This window comes from Hetaerina americana, unplaced genomic scaffold, assembly GCF_022747635.1.
Source record: "Hetaerina americana unplaced genomic scaffold, ioHetAmer1.1.p SCAF_8, whole genome shotgun sequence".
Taxonomy (NCBI): domain Eukaryota; kingdom Metazoa; phylum Arthropoda; class Insecta; order Odonata; family Calopterygidae; genus Hetaerina; species Hetaerina americana.
The window spans coordinates 764514-780000 of NW_027287427.1; the positions used below are offsets into that span (position 1 = coordinate 764514).

At 41.7% G+C, this 15487-nt stretch overlaps 1 protein-coding gene across 3 annotated transcripts in view; it reads left to right on the top strand.

Moving 5' to 3' along the window:
* Mob2 (MOB kinase activator 2) overlaps positions 1-15487 on the top strand; it is a 171809-nt gene that overhangs the window by 155104 nt on the left and 1218 nt on the right. For all 3 annotated transcript variants that reach the window (XM_071596310.1, XM_071596309.1, XM_071596308.1), the window contains exons 3-5: positions 5931-6027; positions 10187-10311; positions 13355-15487. The exon at positions 13355-15487 is cut by the window's right edge and continues 1218 nt beyond it. In XM_071596310.1, the coding sequence (XP_071452411.1) occupies positions 5931-6027; positions 10187-10311; positions 13355-13767 (635 nt within the window). In that variant the 3' untranslated portion in view covers positions 13768-15487. The remainder of the gene's footprint in view (positions 1-5930; positions 6028-10186; positions 10312-13354) is intronic.

The window sequence follows — 15487 nt, forward strand, 5'->3', positions numbered from 1 at the left end:
TAGGCAAGCAGAATAGAGCCAGGCGGAGAGGTAAAGTGCATGGATAGGAACTCTGCAGTGCGAGGAAGGCAAGGTGGATGGGATGAGCAGCAAATGCAGTGGTTGAGAGGGTGGGCCAAGGAGGTTGTTGTGGAGGATCCTTGCAAGAAGTGGTGTGGAACTGGAACTAATTGGAGACACTGAAGAGCATAAGGTATGAGATTAAGAAAGAAAGGCCAAGGATGAATGGTAAGAAGCATGGAATGGAAAAATGTCCATCTCTTGAAGGATGGGACGGGAGAAAAGTTCAGTGTGGTTTTTTCCTTGCGAGAGTGAGATTGAATCGAATGTGATTTCAAGCATTTACATATTTTTTCACTTTTCTGTTCATTTTGGTTGATTGAAATGGCAACTAAAAAGACTTTGAAAGATAAAGTAGATGAAGAATTGGTTAACTACTTGTTATCAATCAGTGACGAGGAGGAAGATGAAGAGAGTGAGAATGATGAAGTGAACTCTGATGTGACCAATGCAATTCCGCCACCCGAGTTCCAAGTTATCTCTGAAGGCGGTGACACTTGGAGTACTAACGCCTTCAGTTATGCAGAAGTACCGGGTCCCAAGCATGCGCCATCATCTACTGCTGACCCCAGGGCATATTTCAATTTGTTTTTACCCCCTTGCTATGGAATCTATTGACACAGGAAACCAACTGGCATGCAGCACAGTTCCTGGCCGCCCAAGAAACATTGTCGCAAAGATCAAGAGTCAGGCAGTGGCGGGAAGTGACAGTGACCCAGATGAAAGCATTCCTTGCAATTTTACTAGAAATGGAAATAACAAAAAGGCCAACCATATTTTCTTACTGGGCAAAAAATTCTCGCACCATACCGTGGTTCAGTAAAATGGTGACTAGAGATCGTATTCGATTACTTCTGAGGTTCTTCCATCTCACGGATAATTCCAAACTTTTCCCACCAGGCAATGAAAAGTATGACCCTTGTGCTAAATTTCAGCCCATTGTTGATCATGCTAATCGCCTATTTCGGCATCATTATACACCCCATGAGCACCTTAGCATAGACGAAACATTAGTTGGTACTAAAAGCCATTCACAGTTACTTCAATATCTACCAAATAAACATCACCACAAATGGGGCATAAAATTTTGGATGCTCTGCGATTCTGTAGCGAACTACTACCTGGCCTTCTACTGCTATCGTGGTGTGAAGAACAAAGAAGATAAGAAAGACTAGCAGGAGCATGGACTCAAGTTTTGTGGTTGTAAAAAATCTTTTGACTGTAGGTAATTATTTAATGAAAGGGTACCATGTTGTTGTGGACAACTTTTTTTCTAGTGTTGATCTGGCACGCGAGTTGTATAAAAAACAAACGTTTTTGACAGGAACGTTGAGAAGGAATAGAAAGAACATTCCCAAAGAATTGAAAGAAAAGTTTAGCGTGAGGGAAAGAAAATATTTTAGAAGCGGTGAAATTCTTTTTTTAGGGCAAAGGGAAAAAAAATCCCAAAAAAATCCTGTTCTGCTGCTTTCCACAAAAGCTACAGCGCAAAGCACTCATTTAAGTAAGAAGAGGCATGGTAAAATCAAAGAAATGGTTAGGCCACAAATAATAAATTTATATAATAGTTACATGGGAGGGATTGATACATCTGATATGATGGTGTATTCATACTCGGATGAAAGGTGTACCGTAAAGTATTGGAAGAATATCTTTTGTGTAATTGCTCGTATGGTTCTCAATTCATATATAATATACAAAGAAAATAATCCCATTAGAAAAATGACAAGACTTCAATGTACATCATGTATCGTAGAGTCTCTTGAGCAGGAATGGCTCGGAAAGACAGAGAGTGACTCATCTCCTAGTGGACATGGATCAAGAGCTGGACTGCAGCAACTACCGGGGAGAAAAGAAGAAAATTGTGTGGTTTGTAGTGGAAAACATGGCCAAAAGAGAAAAAGGTCCCTCACAGTGTGCATAATGTGCGGAAAAGGTGTGCACAGCATTTGTTTGGTTAACCATAGGTGCTAGATGAACTGCCCGATGAAAAGGGGAAAAGTCCCAATTTGACTGAGGTGAGATCATCAGCCTTTTCTACAAAATCGAACTATGCAGAGGCTGACAAAAAAATTTGCAATTCACTGGTTTTTCTTTATTTATTTATAATTTTTTTACGTGTCTTTTTGATTCTTTCTTATATTTAAATATGGTAATTTTATTGAAAAATGTTTTAAAAAAATATTAGTATTGTGTCTAAAAATCGAAATATTTTTTTTTTTAAGGTAATCTACTGGTTAAGGTAGGTTTTTGGATGGACACAACTACCAAACAAATATTTTATTACTCCTAACAAAACACAAAATCCATCATCCTACTCTATATTAGGTCCCTCTTCATCTCTGAGTACTTTCTTCCTCCCTTCATCCTGTCCAACATCCTATTCTGTTCCTTCCCTTTCCTCTTTTGCCCAACATCCTACCTTCTATCACAGTCTTCAACATCCCACTGCCGATCAACACCCCCTTCATCCACTTTTCCTGCCTCCATAGGATTGCTCCCAACAAACCCCTCTCTTCGCCCACCATACCAAGTACTTCCTCATTTGTTTTCTTCTCTGTCCATTTCACCTTCTCCATTCTTCTCCAAACCCACATTTCAAAAGCCTCCAATCTACGTCTATCCTCCTGCTTCAATGACCACATTTCCACGCCGTATATAGCTACGCTCCATATCAAAGTTTTTACGAGTCTTTTCTTAACATCCTTACTCAAAGTCCCTGTCATCAACTCCCTCCTCGTTGTAAAAGACTCTTATTATTGCTAAAAAAATATTTTTCAAATTTATAATACTGTAATAATTACATTTATTTTTCAGATGATGTAAATGTATAACATCATTATTAACTACAATATTTTATTTTAAAATTAAAAAAACTGCATAGGGATATCTAAAGAAATAACTTCATAATGTTTTTTTTCCTAAGGTGATACATTTTCTTAAATTACCCTTTGCACTTGTCACTAGTACCCCTGGAATCCCCACTGCACTAAGAGGGTTAAGGTATCTAATCCTCTTTCCAAGTATCTCTTGGCAAAGGCTTAAAAGAATGCCTGGAAATTCCTTGGCTTTAATGGGATCCTGTGTTTGTTAATAAGTGTTCAGTTTTTCCTATTTTTATGTGGTTATTTTTAGGCGTTTCTTTTAGTGCAAATGTTTCTGGCAATACGCATGCAATAGCCATACAGAGAGCATGATGTGCAATAATGTGTTTCATGCAAAAAAAAATAAATTAAGTATCAAATAAAATTTCATGGCGATTGTTTAGAATGGTGAATTATTTTCATCTTTTCTTTTAATATGGAATGAAGCGACCCTGAATATGAATTTGATTTGTAAAATCAAAGGAGAATCGTAATAATTATTTTATTTATGATACGTATGTATATTATTCATATTTACTGGAAAGCTGGCATTCGTTTTTGCTGATGCTTCAAAATTTTGTGACACACATCACCCATGTCTTTAGTAATTAGCAGTGTCCCAAAATTATTTTATTCTTAATGGTACATTTCCAACAACCCAATGGTTTAGCCATGGGCTTGCCCTTGTTCCCACTCCTGGCCTATATTTATATGGACAACTTTGAAAAAGTTTTGCTCTCCTCTGCTCACCCTCTCATTAATAATGTATTTTTTTGGTTTAGATACGTAGACGATGTCTTCTGTGTGAGGACAGGTTCCGATAGGAACTAGATCAGTTTCTAGCAATTAAAATTTTGTCAATTCTAATGTAAAATTCATGTGTGAAAGAGAGGAAAAAGGTTCCCTGATTTTCCTCAACCTATCCATTTGTAAAGACAAAGACAGGTTAGAGTGCTCCATTTTTCTGAAGGAAATGTATACAGACCAATTAATTAATTCCTCTTCAAGGCATTGCTTCGCCCAGAAGCTTCCGGCATTCCATGCAATGATCCACCGTTTAACTGCTATCCCTATGTCAAAATTCAATTTAAATAAGGAACTTAATGTAATTAAAACGTTAGCAGTAAACAATGGTTATTCAGATGATCTAATTAATAAACTTTACCAGAAGAAACATATGAAAATAGCCTTAAGCCACATTTATATCCCTGAACATGTAAAAGATCCCATTGCCAAATGGCGACGAATACTCTATCTAGGGACTATTTCTCCAAAAGTAATTATAAGTTTTCCTTGAGAAAAAATTAAATGTGCCTTTTACAGTGGTTCATGCCTTAAGAACCTGATCTCTCACACTAAAGACAAAGTCCCCAAAAACGAAAGGAGTGGAGTGTATGAGTTGAAGTGCTCGAAATGTAACTCAAAGTACGATATTGGGCAAACAGGACAAAAGTAAAAAGAAAGCATTGAAGAACACCAAACATGTGTAAAAAATAAGGACATAACATCCCTCTTTGCAAAGCACCTCATCAAAAGTGACCACAAAATTTACTTTGACTAAAATTATTCATTTTGAAAATAAAGGTCAAAGGCTCAATGCTTTGAGCAGTCGGAAATTTTTAAATGCGATGTAATTCTCTTTTCTTCCCAGCTACATTGTAACCCCTTCACCCTCCCTCTCTGACCAACCTCCCCCTCCCTTGATTATTATATATACCAAGTTTGCTTCTATGAGGACCACCTAATGATGACGTTCAACGTCGAAACCTGGGTGGTGTTTTTTAAATAAAGTGTGTGGAATTACAAAGTCAGTAATTTCATTTCATTTCAATGTGTAATGTAAATGCCATAAAGTTATGCCAGAGACAACCAACAGTTTTGACACTATAGCACAGTATGATTTCATGATCTAGAAACCTTCATCCCTTAAAAACCACTCTTCCAGAAGTACTTCTAATTTTTGGCATATTTTCTCTTTTTTGTTGCATGTTTGTACTGGTTTTGGAATTGAATCATTTCTTCACCGTTGCATTCAGTGTGAAAGTCAGCAGTCTTGGAAGTTTTGCCAGATTGCTATGGGCTCCATCTTTGGAATCAACTTGTTCCAAAATTTTAATTGTGTCCTCAATTGCTGATGTTACTTTTTGCCCTTGTCTTTGTGTTGTCAAGAAGTATGAAATAAAAATTGCCGAGTAGTTGAGGAAATCTTAACTCTAGAGAATGTAAACTGCCTTGCCATTCAACGAGAGCAATCTATTGTCAAACTTCAAGATTTCAGAGTAACTGTTTAAGAATGTGAATTTTTTATAACCCATTGATGCATAGTGATGAAAATTGTGAGGAAATGGAAAATGAAATTATGTAAACACGGGCTTCCATATACATTGTAAAAATAGGACCTTGTAAGGGACGTGATAAAAATTTCGTAAATTGTGGGAAAATCTAAATTCTGATAATACAAGTGATAGGTTTGACTGGGCTTAGTGCTGGGTGAACCGTACCATCACATACCAAACCTCCCTTTGGCTTGATTACCATGTTTGTGGTTTTTTTACTTCCTGAGAGTGGTTTCATCTTCCTGTATAGTGCTTTAGTTTCCCTCTTCCTTTTTAAACATTCCACATTCTTGAACTCTGTCTTCCGACGTGCTTCTTTTGTTTTGTTGGTTTTGGTGGACCCCTCAGATATCTCTTTTTCTCTCATTTTTCCCAGCCCAGTGCCCAGCTCTCCGCCCTGCACGTGATTTTCTCTAGAGCCTGCTGATATTCCTCACTTGTCGTCGCATTTGATGCTCCTACATTCCTTTTCCTAAGCAGTATTTCTGTCTAACATGTTGAATTGGATGCGACCTTTCATTGTTACCGCTTAATGGTTTGAATCTACATCTGCTCCCGGGAAACTCGACCAATCTGTCAAACCCATGTCACATAGTGGTAGGAAGTAAACCCAATGATGGTTGTAGTATTGTTCTGAAACTGATTTTGTTCTTTGTTTGCCCTCTTGCAGCGATTGCGTTTTTTGACCATATCAACCTAGTTTATGGCACCATTTCAGAATTCTGCACCATGTCTGGCTGCCCAGATATGACTGGACCCGGTCTTAGGTAAGTCGTTAGAACTAGTACAACTTTTGGCAGTGGAACTTTAGAGCAAAGACTTAATCAATGTACCTTTATACAGTTATCCTCTTGTTGTAACATTCACTCTCAGATTTGCTAATTTTAAAAGGATCCTTGAATATTAATTATCAATGGTTACTAACCTCAACGTGTGGTGTGTTGAAAAAAATGTTTCACTTAATAATAAAATCTAAAGGTATGGCGCATTTGGCAATGCTCAATGAAATCTAATGTTAGCATAAATCATATCATGGCTGTGTGCCACAATGACTAAACAAATAGAGATATTAATTATTCATTTTAGGTATGCATAAAGTATATTTTAATTTGCCTATTTCCATTTGCACATCATGGGAAACATTTCCAAGATTCTGGTTCTGCTGAATCACAATTACATAGTATGTCTATCATTAATAATTAGGTTTGTGGAGGCCTAAAGTTTGAATTATCAGCAGAATCTTAAAAAGAGGCTATCTATTTTGGTGTATAACTTAAAGAAAAAGGATCTGGAAATTTATGGTTTAATTCTAGAATTGTTTTATCATACTTAATGGCCACCTTGATTGTGCCCCTGTTATTTTTAATAAAAATTTAATAACGATAAATTCTCTGTGCATAATGGGATAATTCATTCTGTAGTCTGAAATTTCACTCATCTCAGCATGACAGTAACCAGGAAAAGTTTATTTCCAATGGTTTATTCCTTCCCAAATGTTGCATATGAGGCTCTGATGCCTAAAAATATGGCATCAGTCATGCTGATGTGAAGGGAAAACGTGACCCTGATATGTTTTGGCTTTGTGAATGTGAAATCGTATTTGCATTTAAAAAGATAGGATGAGGTTTAAGTTTTGGTGGCTGAAGAAACTGGAGGGATACCAGCAGGCAACACTGCAGAAATTAAATGCAACAGCACAAGATGTCTTTCAATCGCAGACATAAATGTGATCATATAAAGGCAATGCAGCTGTGGGGTGGGTCAGAGCATGTGTCACTGTTTTCCTGTCTGTGAAAATCTAAGTATTTTTCCTTTGATTTATTGGGGTACATGGCAGCAGTTCATCGTATATCGTGAGAATAGGACATGGTCGTATACGGTGTGTGGGAAAAGCTTTTCAGAGCACCAAGGTGGGCCTGTCCACTAATTCCATGGTGCTGCCTCTGGTTTCCAAGAGGCATCGCCCAGATTCGAAGTGGGCCGTTCCGCGTCCAACAGTTCTCCAGCACACACCAATCAGTGTCCAATTTTGATTTTCCAGCATACCCGGGTGAAAAAATGTGAACAATTTTCAAGAGCATACAACATATTGGCAGCAAACATAACCCTACTATCATTTTTTGCCGATTCTCTGGATTAATCATTTTAAATCATTAGTGTGCCTCACCTGAAGGATGCATTTAGTACTGCCATAGTTATTTTGTCGTACCACCAGATGAAACATTTTCCAATACAGTAGCCACAAGGTATTGTAACCACAGTGAGAAGCTGCCTTAAATTCAGCGTTGTTAAGTAAAGGTTCCTGAAGGATGGCATGAAGCACTGCCATATAGCTATTTTATCTTGGCACCAAATGAAATGAGTGACCATTATGCTTCAGGGTGGTGGAGGTGTGAATGGCAGTTGTATGGTGAAGTGTTTTGGCCAAAGTAATGGAGATTATAGTGTGTGGTCAATAAATAGTCGAACCAGTGCCATCTGGCGGGCATGACGTGGACTATACTACCTTGATCAAAAATTACCCGGAATTTATTCAGAAAATTAAAAATACAAGTTTATTCATCTAAATCTATATTGTCCCCTTCAAAGTAATCCCCATCGACTGCAACACACTTATGCCAGCACTTGATCCAATCCTCGAAACATTTTTTATATTCGGTTTTCGGTATGTCCATCAGTGCTTCCTGCGATTTTTCCATTACTTCCTCTCGGCTGCTAAAACGCGTTCCCCGTAATGGTTTTTTAACTTGATTGAACAGAAAGAAGTCACAGGGAGCCAAATCAGGTGAATTCGGTGGCTGTTGGATGGTATTTGTTGCATTTTTCGTCAAAAAATTACGAATAATGATAGCACTGTGCGACGGTGCGTTATCATGGTGCAAAATCCACGAGTTTTCTGCCCACATTTCTGGTCTCTTTCGGCGAATTGCTTCACGCAAACGTCTCATAACGCCCAAATAATACTCTTTGTTTACTGTCTGGCCTTCTGGCAAAAATTCATGATGCACTACACCGTTGTAATCCATGAAAACCGTCAGCATTGCCTTCTTTTTTGACTGAAAACGACGTGGTTTTTTTGGTCTCGGCTCATTTGGTGAACGCCATTCACTTGCCTGATGTCTGGATTGCGTGTCGTACTCATAAACCCACGTCTCGTCTCCAGTAATGATCCTTTTGATGAATGTGGGATCGGATTCAGCCTCGCAAATCATGTCTTTTGCGACGTCAACACGGTCTCTTTTTTGCATGAAATTGAGGTCTTTTGGCACCAACTTTGCTGCTACACGACGGAAACCCAAATCATTAACCGCAATGTCTTGGGCGGATCCATAGGCAATGTTCAAGTCCTCCGCTATTTCTCTGATGGTTAATTTGCGGTTATTGACCAACATTTCTTTTACTTTATCAATTTTTTCACCGACTTTCGATGTCGATGGTCTGCCACTGCGTTCATCATCTTCGATTGACTCACGACCACTTCTGAACCGCTCGTGCCACTGGTAAACGACCGTTTTTTTTAGAGAATCGTTGCCGAAACACTTTTCCAACATTTCCAACGTCCGTGCGCCACTAAATCCGTTTTTTACGCAAAATTTAATACAAGTTCGTTGTTGCAAATTTAAATCCATTTATGCAATTGTAAAAAATCGCCAACACACACAGAGATAGATGTACTCTTGGCTACGTAACTTTTGCAAATGTCAAGTTATGACACTAAGATTTAAAGGGAATATCAACAACAGATGTACCAATTTAACAAAAAAACAGAACTCAAATCGGAACGATGGGAGCGCCACACGGTGTTTATTCCGGGAACTTTTTGATCAAGGTAGTATAACCCCGCCCACTGGCGGCGCTAGTTGTCTGAGACCCAATGAGTCGTCTGTGCTTGGCGGATCGTCAAGCTGTGCGCATGGTGACAGTTATGTTAGTTTCTGTTAACCTTGTTTTTACCGGTTGTCGAAAATGGAAATTGACGAAATCACAGAGCAACGAATCAACATCAAGTTTTTTTGGCGAAGTGCGGTAAAAGTTATCAAGAAATTACTGAAATGTACTGACAGCTGATTATACGGCAATACTGCCCTGCAGAAAACATCCGTTTCCAAGTGGATAAAGCATTTCAAAAGTGGCTGACAAGACGCCGCGGGTGATGCAAGGCCGGGACGACCTTCAACCACTTGTGTTAACGACAACATTGATCGTGTGCGGTCCCTTGTCCTTAATGATCGTCGAAAAACTGTCCGAATGATATCTGATGGACTGAATTTAGGAAAATCAATAGTGCACACTATTTTAACGGAACATGATGGATGGATCCTTCACCATGACAACGCACCTGCACATTCAACATTGATTGTTCGCCAGTTTCTGGCATAAAATTCAATCACCTTGATCCTTGACCCGTCTCTCGCCCCCTGCGACTTTTTCTCATTGCCAAAATGCAAAAAAGTGATGAAGGGACATATCACTGGGAAGACTCAATAAAGCAAGAAACGACGAGAAAACTAAATAGCCCAACCGCCAAGAGGACTTCCTTAAAGGGTACTTTAATAAACAGTGGAAAAGAAGATGGAATGAGGGCATGGCAATGAATGAAGGGGTCAAAATCGACGTAGACCAAAATTTGCAAAATAAAGAATGGCCTCAGTTCATGTATTTATTGGACAGACCTCATAGTATAACCTTCTTTAGTGGAGCTAGTAAAGTTTTGCATAGTTTGCCTGTAAATGTTTCAGAGTTCTTGGGACAAAATGGTAAAAAGTTTTGAGGAGATAATGTTTGAGTTCCTTGTACAACAATGTTCTCTTGACTTGTTTTTTTGCTCATGTGACAAATGAAATATTTGAATTTGTGATGATTTTTGCTCATGAAGAGCATTAAATATTTTCACCATTTATTTTATAATCTCTCTTTTGTTTGCAGAACATATTTGTGGTTTGACGAGAAGGGCAAGAAGACGAAGGTGGCTGCCCCTCAATATATTGACTATGTGATGACTTTCACTCAGAAAACTATAAGTGACGAGTCAATCTTCCCTACTAAGTATGGTAAGTGATGCATTTTGAAGTAGATATTCATTCCTTTGACCCTCTCCTCCACTCCTGTTGTAACTTTGAAAGTAGTGTATGGTTTTAATGGTTTAGAACATTTTGGACAATATTTATTACTAATGGTTTAAACAATTACCATGTGGAAAATGATGGATACCTAATGTGCCTTCAATGTTCTCATAGATATGAAAATGCAAGCACCTGAAAATGAGTCTGCTCAAGCAGCTGACATACACGCATATGTGCTGACAAACGTACATATATGCACATGCATGGAGAATTTCAGAGCTGTGTAAAAAATAAATGAATGATATAATGTGAATGTTTCCTAGTTAATTTTTATCAAGATTAATAATAACAATAGGTAATCTACCGGTTAAGGTATGTTTTTGGATGGGCACAGCTACTAAATAGAACATTTTGTGACTCCTAACAAAAGACAAAATCCATCATCCTACTCTACATCAGACCCCTCTTCATCTCTGAGTACTTTCTTCCTCCCTTCATCCAGTCCAACATCCCTGGGGATCGAGACGGTGCGGGGGCTAATGTACTGGCTTCCCACCCAGAGGGCCTGTGTTCAAATCCTGGCGGTGTTGAATATTTTTCAGAGGTATCTCGATCCCTACTTGAGGTGCTTTGTAGTAGTAGTAGTTTTGAGGGGAGGCGACCGACAGCTAAGGTCATTTGCGCCATAGGGGATGGACAGGAAAGGATGAAGGGTGGAGAGAAACCCGGCGTCGGCATTAGCCTACTCTTTACGAAAGGCGCCAAGGGGTCCGCGGCTTAACGTCCCATCCGACGGACGGCGTACTCACTCAAAGTGCCCTCCACAAAGCACCTCAAGTAGGGATCGAGATACCTCTGAAAAATATTCAACACCGCCGGGATTTGAACCCGCGCCCTCAGGGTGGGAAGCCAGTACGTTAGCCCCCGCACCATCTCGATCCCAGGTGCTTTGTGGAGGGCACTTCAAGTGAGTACGCCGTCCGTCGGATGGGACGTTAAGCTGGGGATCCCTTGGCGCCTTTAGTAAAAAGTAGGTTAATGCCAACGCCGGGTTTCTCTCCACCCTTCATCCTTTCCTGTCCATCCCCTATGGCACAAATGACCTCAGCTGTCGGTCGCCTCCCCTCAATACTACCACTACCAACATCCCTATCCTGGTCCTTCCCTTTCCTCATTAGCCTAACATTCTCCCCTCTATTACAGTCTTCATCATCCCATTGCCGGTCAATGCCCCATTCATCTGCTTTTCCTGCCTCCATAGGATTTCTCCCAACAAACCTCTCTTTGCCCACCATACCAAGTACTTCCTTATTCGTGTCTTCTCTGTCCATTTCACCTTCTCCATTCTTCTCCAAACCCAAATTACCAATTCACTCAGCAATGCTTGCAGCCCCTTGGCTGACTGACAAACTGAAGCTTGGTCATCAGCGAACCTAACTGATTTTAAGAATTCCCCCTCCACTTTCATTCCTACCTCCAGTTTTTCCCATGCCTCTTTAATCATTTCCTCTACATTGAGATTGAACAGCAACGGTGACAATTGGCAAGCCTGCATTACACCTCTTCCTCACACTGCCCAACCGGACTCCCCGTTCCCCACTCATACCTGAGCAGTCTGAGACATGTACAGATTGTGGATTAGCCTCCTTTCCCTCCAATCTATTCCTATTTTCTGCAATATACTCATTATTTTTTCCCAATTGACTCTATCAAACGCTTTTTCCAAATCTACGAAACAGGCAAATACCTCCTGGTTGTGTTCTATATTCCTCTCGATTAATAATCTCATTACTGCAATGGCATCTCGCGTACCTCTCCCCTTCCTAAACCCTAACTGATCATCCCCTAAGTAATCATTTGCCCTACTCTCTATCCTTTTGTTTATGATCCTGAGAACAACTTTAGCTGCGTGGGATATCAAACTTATTGTCCTGTAGTCCTCACATGATGTAGCCTTTACCTTTCTCGGAATAGGAACTAAAATTGATCTCACAAAGTCTTCTGGCCAGATTCCTTTCTCATAGATACTACGAATCAGCCCGTATAACCTCTTCCTCCCACATTTCGAGAGTTCCGCAGGAATGTTATCCACCCCCACGTTAAAAATAATTTAAAAAATATTCACACAAAATAATTTGGTGGAGGGAAGTTGTGAGTGGGAAGAATCGGATTCACGCATCTTTCATGAGAAGGTGGAAAGGGCAGAGAACAAATAATCCATGAATTAAGCAGCAGCAGTGTCAGAAGGATGTTTTGCTCGTTGTTTCGATAATGTCGCGCATGCAAGCTTGTTCAAATAGTCCAAGAAGAGTCAGCAGTCAAAGAGTCTGAGAAGGAAAGCTTTAAATCGACAATCTTTTGCATATGCTCTTTCCAAGATCCTTTAGCACTTAGACCTAATAACAAGGGTCGTGGTGACCCAGCACAGATTCATTCTCCTCAATGAAACAATTCTCCTCTTTATAGATCTATGTCATAACCAGTGTACGTATGTTGGATATGATCACTGGTTGTCAAGAAGGACTGGTTTAACTATTTTGATTTCGCTCATGAGAAATACTGTGTAATAATTGCCATGATGAAATTGATAAGGAGGCTGTAAAGAGGTGGACACAGAGGATTTTGATTGGCAGTGGGGTGTTGAAGACTGTGATAGAGGGGGAATGGCAACTGGGGAAGGGGCTCTGATGGGAATAAGGGGGGGGGGGGGTAAGATGGGAATGTTGGATGGAATGAAGTATATTTTGATGAAGAGGGGCTTATTGTAGAGTATATGATGTTGGGATAGACATGGTAATTGTCGCTGTACCATATGGTATGTTGGTTGCATTCAAAGCCAACCTTATCCAGTGGCTTACAGTAATAAGAAAAATAATATTTTTACGGTATAAATCTGTCTCGATTATGAGAAGTAACAGCAAGAATCAGATTTGTCTTAGTCTAACTGGTGAGTGAAATTAACGGACATATTTCAGTCTTTGTTGTTCGTCCAAAATGCTAACCCCTTTGTTCACCTTCCCTCCCCTTCCAGCCAATGACTTCCCCAGCTCGTTTGAGTCGATAGTGAAGAAGATCCTCCGGCTGCTGTTCCACGTGACGGCACACCTCTACCACTGCCACTTCCGGGAGATCCTGCTGCTGAACCTCCACGCCCACCTCAACTGCGTCTTTGCACACTTCTCGCTGTTTGACGAGAGGTTCTCTCTCGTTGACCCCAAGGAGACGGAGATCCTGAGGGACCTTGTGCTGGCTCTGCGACTGCACTCGTCCTCGCCCCCCACCCCTCCGCCTCCCCCCCTCCCGCCCGCCTCCTCCTCCTCCACCCCCCAGCCAACCCCCTGCCCCCCCTCCCCCCTGCCCCCCTCCGCGGCACCCTGCATGGCGGCGCTGTCGCCCGGCGAGGGGGCGGGCGGCGAGGAGGGCAGCACGGCCGCCATCGTGTAGCAGCTGGACGCAACCCATGGGAAGGGAGGGGGGGAAGGGAATGGGCGCAGCGAATGAAAATGTGACATTCGTTGTGCCCCCAACATCTTGGTCCCCAACTCCGCCCTCTCACGCCGCTACTGTACTGCGCATGGCACGTACTACAGATGCAACCCATTCCTCCCCGTCCCGCTGCCGCCACCCACCAACCCTCTCAATGTTCCTCTTCCGGGGACTCCAGAGGATTGTGCGTGTTGATGATGTTGCCACTCGGGGTGGCGCCAAGAGAGAGAGAGAGCTCTTTGGGGCGGGGACTGGGTGGTCGCTTTGTCGTCACCATGGTTTCTGAAGCCAAAAGATTCCCCCCCCCTCCCTTTGTGATCCTTATAAATATATATACACACACTAAAAAATTATATATATAAATAAATAAACATAATATATTTTTTGCCCTGCCCCCTCCCTTATTACTTTTTAGTTTTCTTGTGAGCCCAACAGTTGACGGTGAGGATGTTATTGTGTTTCTCTCCCGCCCAAGTCTCTATGCTCGGCAACCCAATGCAAAAAGTAATGTGCTTTCCCTTCCCCCGCCCCCCTCCCATTGGGTTTCAACTGAAAGTTGATGCAAATTTTTTAGGAGGGGGACGTGGTACTTTGTGTGGCAAATGCTAAAAAAATCTCTTGGCAAATGGGTGCTGTGCGTGAATGCCATCTGTGCAAAATTTAGCATAAATTTTGACAGAGATGGCATCTGTCCAACTCCCAGCCCCAGTCGGAGCTTACTTAATGCGGCAGTAGAATGCTTTGGAGCGTTAAATGAGTACACATTTGTTGTTGAACATCCTCGGGATTCAAAGCTGCAGCATGTCGTCATCCTCTGAAATCCTGTTAATGGTTGGCCCTCGATCTTGGGTGTGGCTGTGTGCAGATGGATTTAATCTGCATGGTGAGCAGATCTCAAACGTAAACATGTTCCTCTTTTCGTGTCTGCAGCTTTCCCCCCTTCTCCCTCCCTCTCGCCCCAACAACACTCTCCCTCGGAGTGAGTGCGTTCGAAGCTTGCTTCTTTTATTTCAATGTTGCCATTGGTGGTGCGTGATTGTGTGTTTGAGTCACGGGGGTGCGTGAGTGAAGGGCCTTCGTCTCCCCAACCTCTGCCGCCTTGCTGTTTGTTGATTGGCGCGAGCGTGGTGGTGATGACGTGCGAGTCCTCGGCGGAGAATGCTTGCGATTGAATGCATGCGTGGTGAGTGCCCCATCGTCCCCTTGTTTTTATTTAATGCACCCCCTTTCAATGTGATGTGTGGTGATGTCACGCGAGACTGTTTGCGTGCGAATGTGTGAGTTTGCCTGGAGCTGTGATTGCGAGGACAGATGGCTTGTTTTGTGTTGGCTATGACGTGAGAGTGTGTGTTTCTGCTGCGTAATGTGGCGTGTTGAGTGTAATGAAAGAGAGGGAGAGAGAGTGGGTGGGTGTGAGGGACCGCTGTACTTTCTCGATAGTGGGCGGGATAGTACGTTTAGCTCCTCATTCCTTGCCTCCCCCCACCCCATCCCTCTTTCCTCCGCCCCCCTTCCCTCATGGGCAAACGCCATGAAGGACGTGTGGTTTGCGACGGTCTTTGTTTCTCCCCACCCTGCAATGCCAGCTGTGATTTTGTACATTGTGAGGAGTGGCCAAGGGCATCGCCATTCAAATGATGCATCCCCTGCACCACACACCTCCCTTCTTCCCCCCTCG